At 37.6% G+C, this 12,925-nt stretch overlaps 1 protein-coding gene across 7 annotated transcripts in view; it reads right to left on the minus strand.

Annotated features, from left to right (window-relative positions):
- Positions 1-515: 515 nt before the first annotated feature.
- The window catches only part of aff4 (AF4/FMR2 family, member 4), a 114,121-nt gene continuing 101,711 nt past the window's right edge, over positions 516-12,925 (minus strand). For all 7 annotated transcript variants that reach the window (XM_072264006.1, XM_072264005.1, XM_072264002.1 and 4 more), the window contains 4 exons: positions 12,642-12,735; positions 12,504-12,547; positions 10,127-10,350; positions 516-4,740 (listed from right to left, as the gene is read on the minus strand). In XM_072264006.1, coding sequence (XP_072120107.1) covers positions 4,613-4,740; positions 10,127-10,350; positions 12,504-12,547; positions 12,642-12,735 — 490 coding nt within the window. In that variant the 3' untranslated portion in view covers positions 516-4,612. The remainder of the gene's footprint in view (positions 4,741-10,126; positions 10,351-12,503; positions 12,548-12,641; positions 12,736-12,925) is intronic.

Here is a 12,925-nt window from a genome sequence, read left to right on the forward strand (position 1 = left end):
AAATGGATCATGTACAGGCTGGTGAATATTAGTGTAATTCAACATGTTTGGGGCCTTAATTTTTGAGTCAAAAGACCTGATCCTATACTGTGCTGCTTTGTTTTAATAGTTTAAGCCAACTTAAAGAGCTGTTGCAACTGTACAGTTCCAGAGACATTTGGAAGAAGGATCTAGCATAAAGTTGCATCAACAGAATACTTTTAATACTCCACAACATGATGGGAAAGAACGTTTTGAGGTGCCAGTCAGTACATTTTAAGCTACAACAGTGATCGAAGTTAAGGAATGGCCAGAAGTTTTAATTCAAAAAAGATGGGGTATGGAAACATGTTCAAGATAGCAAAGGTTAGACACTAGAGGGAGTTAGGAGAAAACACATCCACTATGAAGTTGGAGAGAATGATGTTAGTAATTAAGTACCATTTCTACTCTTTCCCCCTTACTTTAATGGAAAATCCATATGATGCAAATAGCTTTTATGCTTCTGGTAGAATAAATACACAAAATGGTTAGCATTTGAAAAATTTATTAAAGAAAAATCTCACTGGAAATTGACTAAAGTTAACAATCTGCATTATACAAAGCAAATCTACTTTTCCTGACAGAATATTAAGAATCTGATGTTTTCTTTATACACTGTAAATATGCGAATCCCATTTTACTTAAAAATATGTAACTTGTGACTAAAGTTGAAAAATACAGAGCTGAGCTGCAACAATCTAGATTTACTAAAAACCCTTTTCCATTATGATGGAAAATATATAATCTTTACAGAAGCCAAAGTTTAGGTTATACAATGCTTTACTTGCAATAAACAGATTATCTTACAAATACTTCCCAATGCAAATGCCTCACCATATCCGAGGCAATTTCTGCAGTACTTTCTAAAGGGCCAACGTACTGCATACTGCTAAAGATGGCACTATGTTAGAGAACAACCTTATACACAGCTAAAAAAAAACTTTCCCTTACTGATTTAACTATTCATCTCCAACATTTTCAAGTGTTATAAATCATAAGTAAACACGTTATTTTGAGCATATTTAAAAGTAAGTTAAAATGAAAAATAGACCATTTCCCATTAAATCAAAGGCATGTTTTGCAAGTTATATATCCTAAATTATACTACCTTTATTATTAATACATTTATTTGATAGGATTAACACTCCATGAATGTGTACAATTCACATAAAGCAGACATGCTGTGGGTCTCCAAAACAAAATTGTTAATAATTGTGTAGTTACATCTTTTCTTCAACTACTGACATTAACAACCTGTTCATGACAGCCTTTTGGGAGAGAGGGGGAGAAGGGGGGAAAACATAGGGTGGCAACTAAGTCGTCATTAATAATTTAACATTGTATGAAATGATCACTTTCACTGATCCTCAAATTAAAAACAAAAAGATCACAGGCAAATTGAGAACAATGATTTGGTGAGGTATAAACACTGATCAGAACAGATTTCAATTATGTCTTTACAGGAAGATACGAATGTCAGGTGCATACTCAAATGGTCATAGTTATCATTTCCCTTTATGTATTGTAACTATTTTCTATCATACTTTATATCCAAATGCTCAACGTGTTTCCATAAATTCATTTGTAGCTCTAGTCTGAATTTAAACAAACTGTGCAGCTAATGAGCAATTGAATTTTGTTCAATTTTAGATCTGAAAATTAAAACAAATCATAAGGAAGCATTAATTGGGAATGATGTGCTAAAAAGGTCAAGATGACCTAGATATCTACAGTAATAAATACTATAAAATATTATAAGGTCAGTTATTTCTATCAAATAAACATTTATAATTAGAAATACACATTACATTTAAAAACTTGGTATTTCATGGCAGACATTATAACAGACACAAACCTATCACACATCTTCAGTATTAACATCAAGTACACAGCTCAAGAAGACAACGGTAAAGATTGAACATTTTGGAATTCGGCTGAGTGGATGTTTGAGGATCTCTCCATATACCACTGTACAGGAAGACTCTCCTAGTTAATAGTTTAAAGGGTATTTCATACTGTGGCTCAATATAGTAGCAGTTTCCACAGAATAGATAAAGGAGAATACATTACAAAAACAGATTACTATTAAGTATTAGGCAATAATAAGTGGCACTTCTTTTCTTTAGAAAATACAGAAAATATTATTTGTTTGACTTCTCCAATATATGCCATAAACACAAAGGCATTTCGGCAGTAACAGATGCGAGGAAAAGCATGGTTGCTGAGCTATTCCTTGCAGCTCCATTATGGAACCCCTAAGAATCTTAAATTTGCCATTGCTTTTAAAAAATATACTTTTGACAAGCCCTATGTAAGAGGCATCCTATTAACTCAATAGTGTTGCAAAGAGATACTGTTAAATCAGGCACAACTTCTCACAATCAAGTCCATCATTCCACGCAAATGGAAATGTTCCAGAATAATTTAAATCTTTCTGGGAGAAGGGAAAATAATAGCCCTCGTTCATGCTGTTCACTCACATTCTGTTGCATCCATGCACTCTCAATACTGATGCCACTTCTATTTTCAAGCACATTAATGGATCTTCATCAGGAAATCCATTACAGGAGATTTTAAAGCAGCAGGCAGAACACATTTTCAGAATGTCTTCCAAAATAAAATAAATATATAAATAAAATGGCCTGATTTAGTAAAACAAACATACCCCTCCCCGAATAATATATTTTGCCTTTTAAGTTAATATATTTACTGACTGCAATCTAGCAATAATGCTAGATTATGGCAAGTGTGTGATTTCCTTTTTTCAATTGGCAGGATAAGAGTCGTTTCAAAATGAAAACTTGCAGGCTGACACTGGACTTTAAATAATTGCATTAAAATAGATTCCTCTAGGACACTATATTTCCTTAGCTCACCTGGTTGTACATTATTTTTACTGAAAATGTTTGCATCCATCCCCAAATGTTTTTGTTTACTCTCACAGAAACAGATTAAACCTCTGGTTCACAGACTAGCGTAATCATTTTAAAAGATCAGAGTGGCATGGACACCCGGCAGATGTGGTCACAAACTAAACCAACATTCAACAATACAGCATGATCCAAGATGGAAAATAACAATTCTTCATTAGTTTTCTTCAAAATTACATCATTTACACAAATTTAGTGTTTGATGTAGCACCTTGCAATCTACTGAAAATGTATAATAAAAAAAAGGGAAATAAGAGATGTATAAGGCACACTCAGTGTGTTTGATGTGGCAGATGCAAACTCCCAAAGAGAACATGACAAAAACATACAGAAAATGTAAATTGCTATTCTGTTTCAGTTTTAAAGAAATACAGTTTCTTTAAAACCAGTGACATTTAAAGAAGCAGTGCAAGTCTGAAGCATATTTGTTGGACTGATAGCTTGGAGTTTCCATTTCTTGAGCTTCATATGTAGGAATTTAATCATATTTTAAAAAATCATTTTCTACATTGTGGCACATCTTAAAGACAAATCCAGTTAAATGAAAATAGTTCCAGACAAATAAAGATCTCACTGTGAAAAGATGTCAATTCATTTTTGGGACATTGCACATTTTAGTGTGCTCGTCTATATACATCAGGTTGAAATGGATGTCTTCCCAGTAAACCTGATGAACAGATAACTGGAAGCAGAAGCTATGATGGTAACGCAAGGAGCTGTCATACATTTGTCTAGCATCACAGACTGGTTACTATAACCTTATGAACACTGTACATCTTCTGTACAAGATTACATCTTTTGTACAAGATTGCATGCCTTCTGTACAAATGTTACACTAGACCATTTTGGACAATTCAGTTAGCCAACACTCAACATTCAAAAATGAATGCAGTAAAGAATCCATTTCATATCTTAAAAAGTCCAGCTGAGAATAGATCCATTCATTATGTAATATCAACTGTGCTTGAAAGTCAATGCTGTTTACAGAACTGTGTACCTAGACACAGTAGCAGCACAATTTTCTACTCCAGTGGAAGTAGTAAATTTTCCAATAAGGTCACACCATTTGAACCAGAAATAACATCTGGCTTTAAACACACAACAGTCTCTCAATTTTGTTTTAATATACCCTGTGATAATTCCTGATTCAGACAAGAAATTGAACAGTATTTAAAGGTTGGTGAAACTCTGAAGTTATCCTTAGATTAGCTATGAACTTATTTGGTAATATTAAACAGAATAGAGAATCAATACAAAATATAATGCACCCATTTAAGATTCCATGCAAGTTAACCTGGATTTTGTTTTGAAGCTGTGATTGTTTGAGTAGTGTAATGTAAAAGACAGGAGATGCGGTGTGCATGATTAGGATACTCCTGACGCAAACAAAATGAAATGATCCTGCATAATAGGAAAGAATTCCCAAAACTCTTAAGTATCTGTGAGGAAATGTAACAGAAATGTTATAAATTGCTATGTGTATTTTATCAGAAATTTATGTTACTAGGTTCAAAAATAGTTTCATTGGTAATATATCATAATTTTTGTTCTGTAAAAGTTCAGGATCTTATTTACAATTATAAAAAGTGGAAAGAATGACATGAATTCCGAGAGCTAGAAAAAGGCAGATTTTTCAAGTCTTCCGTCCAACTTTTCCAAGCTCATGGTAACAAACTGGCATCCAGGCGAAGCCAATGTAAACCCTGCCGGGTGTAGCGCACCAAATCAGTCATACTGCTGCTGCTGAATACCAATGGATGCATCACTTTGTCCAGTTCCACAAAAAAGTCTGTAAATAAACAAAAACCATTCAAAAGCTTCATTAAAAAAATCACCAACACAATTATAGAAATAAGCACTGACAATATTTATATTCAGTATATATACCTATTTAGTGGGCACCTGTACACATGCTCATTAATGCAAATATCTAATCAGCCAATCATGTGGAAGCAACTCAATGCATAAAGGCAAAGAGACGTGGTCAAGAAGTTCAGTTGTTGTTCAGGATCTAAGTAACTGGAACATTGTTGGGGACAGACGGGATTGATTATCTGAGAAATTGCTGATCTCTTGGGAATTTCACGCACAGCTGTCTTTAGAGTTTACAGAGAAAGGCCCGAGAAGTGGCAGTTCTGTGGGTGAAATGGCCTTGAGGTCAGAGAATGGCCAGACTGGTTCAAGCTGACAGGAAGGTGACAGTAATTCAGAACTCAAATAACCACACATTACAATGGATGGATGGGTGGAGGAGAGGAGGGGAGAATGACACAGTCCCATTCCCCCTGCCTGAATGTGTCTGTCTCCTGATGTAGTGGGAAGTTTGGGACTTGCAATGTCAGAACAATCTCAACAGCAACACGTTTGACATCTGCTTCACCATCACTGTATAACCAGATCATCCGACAAACGAACCCAGGTGCAGAGTAAACTCGAGACTTGAAGATAGAAAATAGTGACAAGGATTTATTCAAAGAACATAACAGAAGAATAACAAATGAATCAGACTGTACTTACTTGAGAGGCCTAGAGTACACAGAATGTTAGTTCACTCAGTACCCAAATTCAGGACTCTGATGAACACTAGTTGTGATGAACTTAAATAGTGCATTTAGCACGGGAACCCCATGTGTATCAAAAATTAAAATTCAATAAACTAAACATAGGATAAAGAACCCACATTCAAAAACAAGCAGCACGAAAAACACAAGGAGAGCTTAATAACTAAACCTGCCATTTAACTGGTTTAACTGGTGCTCTCTGGCACCTCACATTGGTCCAAAGAATTCATGTCAGGACCATCCCCCCACCCCTGTCCTATGGCCAGCACCTGATGGCCCAGGGTGATCTTGATATCTGCGATGATAGTCCATAATTAACTGAGGACTCAAAATGTTATGGGAGGGAACCCAACATCTTCCCTCTGGGTCATAACCCTCCCAAATCCATGAGATATTGTACTTTATCATAAACAAAAGGAAAGTCTAGCAATCGCCAAACTTTTAAATTGGAAATAGGGGCAAAAGGACTAGAAAGTACGAGTTTAAGGTGCAAAACATGAAAAGTAGGATGAATATGCAGCTCCTGTAACTGCAGGTGGTATGATACCGGACTGATTCTCCTTAGAACTGCAAAAGGACTGATGTATTTAGGAGCCAATTTCCGAGATTCCACCCGCATCAGAAGGTCTTGAGTGGAAAGCCAAATCCGGTGGCTTGGACAGAACGAAGGACCTGGTCCCCTTTGACAAATAGCCTGATGCTACTACTGTTGGGAGTTGACCATTAAAATTGATCTGGCCTTTGACCATGTCTGCCTGTCACCCACCTTGGACTCTTGCTTTGGGAGTTGTATGGAGGGAGACTGTAGCTGAACTGACATTCAAAGGGTGACATCCAATTGGAGGAGTGTAAAAGATTTCAATGAGTGAACTCCACTCAAATAAGATGGTCACTATGTAGTTAGGTTTCCTGAAATCAAAACACCTTCAGAATCTTTCCAAATCTTGGTTCACTCTGTTTACCCATTGGTTTGCAGATGGAACCCAGAGAATAGGCCAACAGTAGCCCCAATGAGTTGATAGTTTTTCCAGAATTCAAATGTAAATTGTGGACTAAAGTCTGAGAAGATATCCTGGGAAAGGCAAGTATCTAGGAGATAGTTCGTAACATAAGATTGGCCGAGATTGGTAGTGATCTAGGTTACTTATTTCGGGGACACACATTGTATCCTGAAACACAGTCCTTGAGCCTGGCCACTAGAATTGCCTCTTAATGAACTCTAATGTATGCAAAATCCCCAGATGCCCAACTACATTAAGAGGCATGTTCCCAATTCAATACCTTGGGGATGGAGATATGACCAGGAAGCCCATTGCCTAGGTTGGCCTCATTTTGTTCCTGGGCCTTTTGCACAATAGAATTGATTTCCCATCTAATGGGAGTCACCAGCCTTGAACTGGGAAGAATAGTCTTTGGTAGCTTGTCGTCGGGTGTATCAAACAGTCTTGAGAGAGCAGCCGGTTTCTGATTCTTGGAACCAGGTCTGTAAGTTATAATAAAAATTAAACCTATTGAAAAAGAATGACCAACGTGCCTGCCAGGAGTTCATTCTCTTGGCATCTGGGATACAAGTTATGACCAGTCCAAACCACAAAGGGATATTTTTTCCCTCTTTAACCAATGTCTCCATTTTTCAAGCAAGCAACTTTCTGTTGCCAATGTCATAGTTCATCAAACCAGGAGAGAGACTGCAGACTGTCACAGTAATCCTCTCACTGGATGGTCCTGGAGATTCCCTACAACTCGGGATGAGTCTTGAAAAAGGCCAGCCTTACTGCAGTATAAGCAAGCTCTATACTTCACACTCTTGTCTGCTTCTCATTGTGCTGGAGAGATCCGGGTTCTTCTCAGTTGCATGGGCTCCTCTGGAGAAAACTAAGGATCTAGGTTGAGTCATGGATTGTGGAACCAGAGAAGGCATCGGGCAATTTTGAGAACTGGCTCTTTGGGCGTGCTCACCACACCTCTCTCTCCTCTTGGACATGCAATTATAATTCTAATAGCCATATCCATAAGTTCCACCAAATCCTCTACCAGCTCCCTGGTCGTTAGAGAATCCTTGAGTTGGTCATTTAATCCCCAATAAAACAGAGCAACCAAAGCTTCCATGTTCCACTTACTCTCTGCCGCCAAAGTCTGCAACTCAATTGAATAGTTGCTAACAGATCGAGCCCCCTGATGCAAATGGAAGATTCAACTGGCTGCTTCTGGACCCTGGCAGGGTGAAAGAATACCACCCTCAGTTTTTAAAGAAAAACTGATATCAAAACACACGAGAGAATCCTTCTCCTGTAAGGCCATAGCCCATGAAAGGGCCCTGCCCAAAAAGAGGAAAAGTATGCAAGCCACTTTACTCCTGTCCAAGGGGAATTTAGCAAGTTGTAATTCGAATGCTAGAGAGCACTGATTTGAGGAAGGGTGGCAAGACTCAGGGTCGTATTTGTACCACTCCTGTGCCGGCAGGTTAAATGACTCCTCATGGTAGGTCTGGGCAAAAGCAGCAGGCCACGGAGGTGAATGCTTGAAACCAGAATCCATCGCCAAAGAATGCAAGTCTCACCTACTAGTTTCAGGGCCTTTCTGTAATGATGCTAGTATCTCCTGGAGTAAATGTTCATGCCTCCCCTTGGAAGGTCAAAGCCATATGTAATTGATCAAACTCTGCTAGGTCCATGATGGCTGAGTCCTGCTGGAATGAGATCTTCAGGCAAACAAACTCAGGCACGGAGTAAATTTGTAACTCTAAGGTAGAAACTGATGATGAGTATTTATTCAAAAAACCTAACAGGCATAACAAATAACTCACAGCATTCTGACTCAAGAGGGCTAGAGTACACAGACTGTCAGTTAACTCAGAACCCAAATTCAGGACTCAGTGATGAATGCTAGTTGTGACGAACTTAAATAGTGCATATAGCATAGGAACCTGTGCCTATCAAAATCAAAACTCTAACTAAAAACAGGATGCATGAGGAACCCGCATTCAAAAAATAAGCAGCTTGAAAATACAAAGAAAACTTTACAACTGAACTGCTTACTTAACAAGTTCTAGTTAAAACAAATCAATGTTCAGGTGTGTCGGAGCACTGAGGCCTGACACACTCCAGTGCCTGGTGCTGGTCCAAAGAACTCATGACACACAGCTTGTGAGTCATTTGCTTTGATGTTAACATCACTGAACTGTAAACACAATGGGCAGGAGATGGTTGGCACTGAGTTCCTATTGAGGCAGTCCAATTTATTTGGATGCCAGCACAAGTCTCTGAAAAAGACACACTGGTCTGCATTTTGTGAAGAGAAGGGATTACCAGGCAGATGGAGGCAAACCAAATCAAATATATACTTAAAAGGCTCCTTGAAGAAATGTAACCTCCCAATGATTTCTGGTAATCTTTGGTCTATGGCTGCTGAAAATGAAGAATACTTTCTGGATCACACTAAAATTCTCAATGTCATGAACTGGGAGTACAAAAAGGCCCTGCAAGAGAGGGAGTGGATTACCACACAAACTACTCATCAGTCTGCTCAGGTGATTCCTTCAGGGTGATTGCAAACCTAACTTCCAACCTAATTGATTTAAGTAACCTGACCTACTTCCAACTTGTTCAGCTCACTTCATGAAATCCCTGTCCATGTCTTTAAGCTTGTTACTGCAATGCTCTTCTGGATGGCATTAATCTTTACTTTTATAAGCTAGAGTATAGGTAAAACACTGCTGCCTTCCTCAACAATCCCACTTACCTGGTGACTCCTGATCAGCAACATCACTATGTTAAAATTCTTATCCCCATTTACAAATCCTTCAAAACTAATTTCACAAGTTCTAACTTCCACTAGTCTCACAGCCTTTTGAGGAGCTGCACTCTTCCAATTCTGTCCCATTGTGCATTATTGTCAAGTTTAAACGATAACTGGCACTCATGCCTTCAGCTAACATGTCTTTGGAATCAACTCCCTAAACCTGTGTTTATTTCTCCAAGATAATATTACAATCTACTTCTGATCAATGCCTTGCTCTTATGTGAATACCTTAGCGGTTCAATGTCGTATTTTCTGAGACAGTGCTCCTGTGAAGTGCCTTGAAATGCTTTGCTATTTTTGAGTCATTGTAATACATATTATTGTATAGTATGACTATGTACTGGAATCATTGATGCCACAAATGGACAAAGAAGAATTTTAATAAGGATTAATTGCTCCTGCTAATCATGCACGTTGAACCTAAGAGTAAAGAATCACTCCACTTTACTTTGCATAAATTTTTCCCTTCACTTTCAAGGACTCTTCATCTCATGTTCTCCATTTATTGCTTATTATTTTCTCTTTCTTTTTGTATTTACACAGGCTGTTGTTTTTTTTGCATATTGGTTGTTTGTTCATTCTGTTGGGTGTGCTTTTTCATTGATTCTATTGCGTTTCTTGTATTCACTGTGAATGCCCACAAGAAAAAGAATCTCAACATTATATATGGTGTCATATGTACTTTGATAATAATTTTACTTTGAACTTAAAATAACTGGATAATATTTTAGGATTGTTTATAGATAAAAACATAGCTAATATTGATCTAATGCACTGTTAACATGCTAGAAAATGAGAAGTTTTCTAACCTACCTTTGTTTTCTTTCCCCAGCTGGTCAGCTTGATCCCACACTTCAGTGGCATAGAGGAAATTGGATGTAACTTGAACGTAACTGGCTGCCATCTGGTGGATCCTCTGTGGAATTGTGACCGAGGCAGAAGAACTGCTGGAGGAAGTATTACTTCCTGAGGAATAGGTTCCTGTATTACCCGGAGAAAGCTTGGGAGACACTGGGGATGGTGTACCTGCAGCTTTGCTGAGTAATGATAAGGAGAAAAAAATATATATGTACATATATATTTAAAAGCTTTATATACATTCTTAAATACTAAAATACAAGATACTTTCATATGCAAATGCTTCAAGGAATGTTATTTACAATAGTTTTGTCTTTCTCTCCTTTCTGCTCCTGTTGGCTTGCACAAATTATTTTGAATTTAACAGCTTGAATTAAAAAAAAACATCTAAGAAGACATCTATACACTTCCTAGTTGGTCAGTTTTCATTCGACAGAACCAATTAAGTGGCAGCATCTTCTAGCAGTAAGGTTGTGATCCATTTCCAGTGTTCACTCCCGAAAACATCCTTACCCTTTTTGTATTAGCTACTATCATCATCTCCAGCAGTGCATTCCATGTTAAAGACTCTAGCTTTAGTCTTTAGCTATTTTTGTTTGGATGGGATACTCCTCAGATCTTCTAAGGCCCTTCTATAGCATGGAGAATAGTTTCTGCATTATGATCTTACCAGGATTCAATGCGGGCATTACGGAACCTTTGTATTTGCTTTCTATGTTTAGAAATAGACCTCAGTTAGCATCTTTATATGCTTTACTTAGAATTCTGTTCACTTTTACCACTTTACTAATATATGCAATCAGTGTCATATTCTTCCTGCCTAAGTGTGTTGTTTGTTCAATTCACAAGTATGAACGTCAGCTTCCTGAACTGGTTACTTGACTTATTCTCACCTTTCCTTAGACTACTGCATCCTCTGCTTCCTACATTGTTCCAATGACGAACAAACTGGAAACATTATGATCTTCTGGACTCAATTAATTTAACTATCTTCAGCAATTTAGATTTCCAGTATTCACCCCCCTCCCTCTTGTTAGAAAACTATTCTGCAAATGTATGTACTTCCTCCAGACTGATAGTTTATTCCCTTATTTGTCCCATAACACTTTGCTCTATTATTCCTTTGTCACCTAATTCCTCGTCCTATCACAAACCAACTTTCCTTGCTTTTCCTCCCACCTCCACATCTTATCCAATTAAGTTTTGATGAACCATTAACTGTTTCTCTGCTTCATATCTTGCTGAGAATTTTATATTTTCTGCTGTTATTAAATTGACAGCATCTGCAATACTTTGTCTTCGTACCCCCGTAAATCTCATTTGCCACTTAAATAACTCATGCAGGTGTGCACTGCTGTATTTATTCAGTTGTAAATAGAATTGAATAAAGTTTACTGATGACTATACGTTGATTATACCTACTTCTAATCATGATGAAAAGTTTTAACGGTAACGGTGCAGGTACTTGTGGAGTGCAAGTCCTGAACACCATGGACAGGATTCCGTTTGCTCCCACAGCCTTTTCTACGCACTATATTCAGCACCTCTGTGCTGTGAATAAAACTGGCTAAAGATTGGTTTCCTCCAAGAGCACCACAATCTGTTTGTGGTTTGGTGGCTTGCATGCCACGGTGACCTCGACAGCTACTGTACATTGGCTGGCATCAGGGCTTTATGACCATGCCAGGCGAGACTAAGAGTGGTCCACAGATCATCCTCCGGGGGTGTGGGGGGGGGGGGGGTCAGCTCAGAGCTAACAACCCTGAATGGCTAAAAAAAAAAAATTGGAACAGAAACAGAAATGAAGAATAATTCTATATCAGAGTGTGATGGTATTCCTGAGCTTCCACTAGGGAGTTGCACAACTGACAGAAGTGAAAATTGAAAGGAGGCTACTGACATGATGGAAGAAAGTCCTGAACACAACCAGAGAAGAAGGACCTTCATTGCTGCTCTAAATACCAGCGTGCAAAGGGCAGTAAGTAAAGATTGGTTTTTGTGATGGTGAAGATCTCAATGGAAAGCCAAGACACTGCTTGGTTGCAACTGCATTAGACTTGCCTTTAGCATTTTCAGACTGAGTCTTGTTATTGAGGATGGGGTCACTCTTGAAACTTTTTCTTTCAAGTAAACCTACATTTCAATTTGGATGAATACAGAAGTTCTCAGAAGTATATGCTTATCTTTTGATTTTCAGTATTTTTTGCATTAACTGTGTCGTTGGAAATTTATCATTTAAATACTTGAAATGGCTCCAAGACAGTATCAAGTGAACTCCAGTAAAAATAAAAAACTTTCACATTATCAAAAGGCAAGTACTAAATTAAATTACCTTCCTACGCCAGGTGACTGGGCTTGTGCACTGTTATACGAATTCTAGAAAATAAAATAATGTAATATCACAAGGGAATGTCGAAAATAAAATCTGTGAAATCAAGGTCTCTTATATAAAAAACACATTATTACTTACCTTAAGGTGTTCAGTCAATGTTTTGGAATATTTTAGTGCACTGTCTTTCTTCAGTTTGAACAGCCTCATGTATAAAAGGGACTGGCATCTGAGACTAGAAAACAGTCAAAAAAATTTAATTTCACTGTTAATGGGAGGAACTTTTGCATACACTGTTTTCAGTTTGATTAGCCAAAATTGGAGTAAATATTTAAGAAATGGATTGATCTTAAACTCCTTAAATTATGGATTATCAATCATGTTAAAAAAAAATGTGCTGAACTTCCTCTTACATGTATCGATGC

The sequence above is a fragment of the Mobula birostris genome, chromosome 7 (assembly GCF_030028105.1).
Source record: "Mobula birostris isolate sMobBir1 chromosome 7, sMobBir1.hap1, whole genome shotgun sequence".
Taxonomy (NCBI): domain Eukaryota; kingdom Metazoa; phylum Chordata; class Chondrichthyes; order Myliobatiformes; family Myliobatidae; genus Mobula; species Mobula birostris.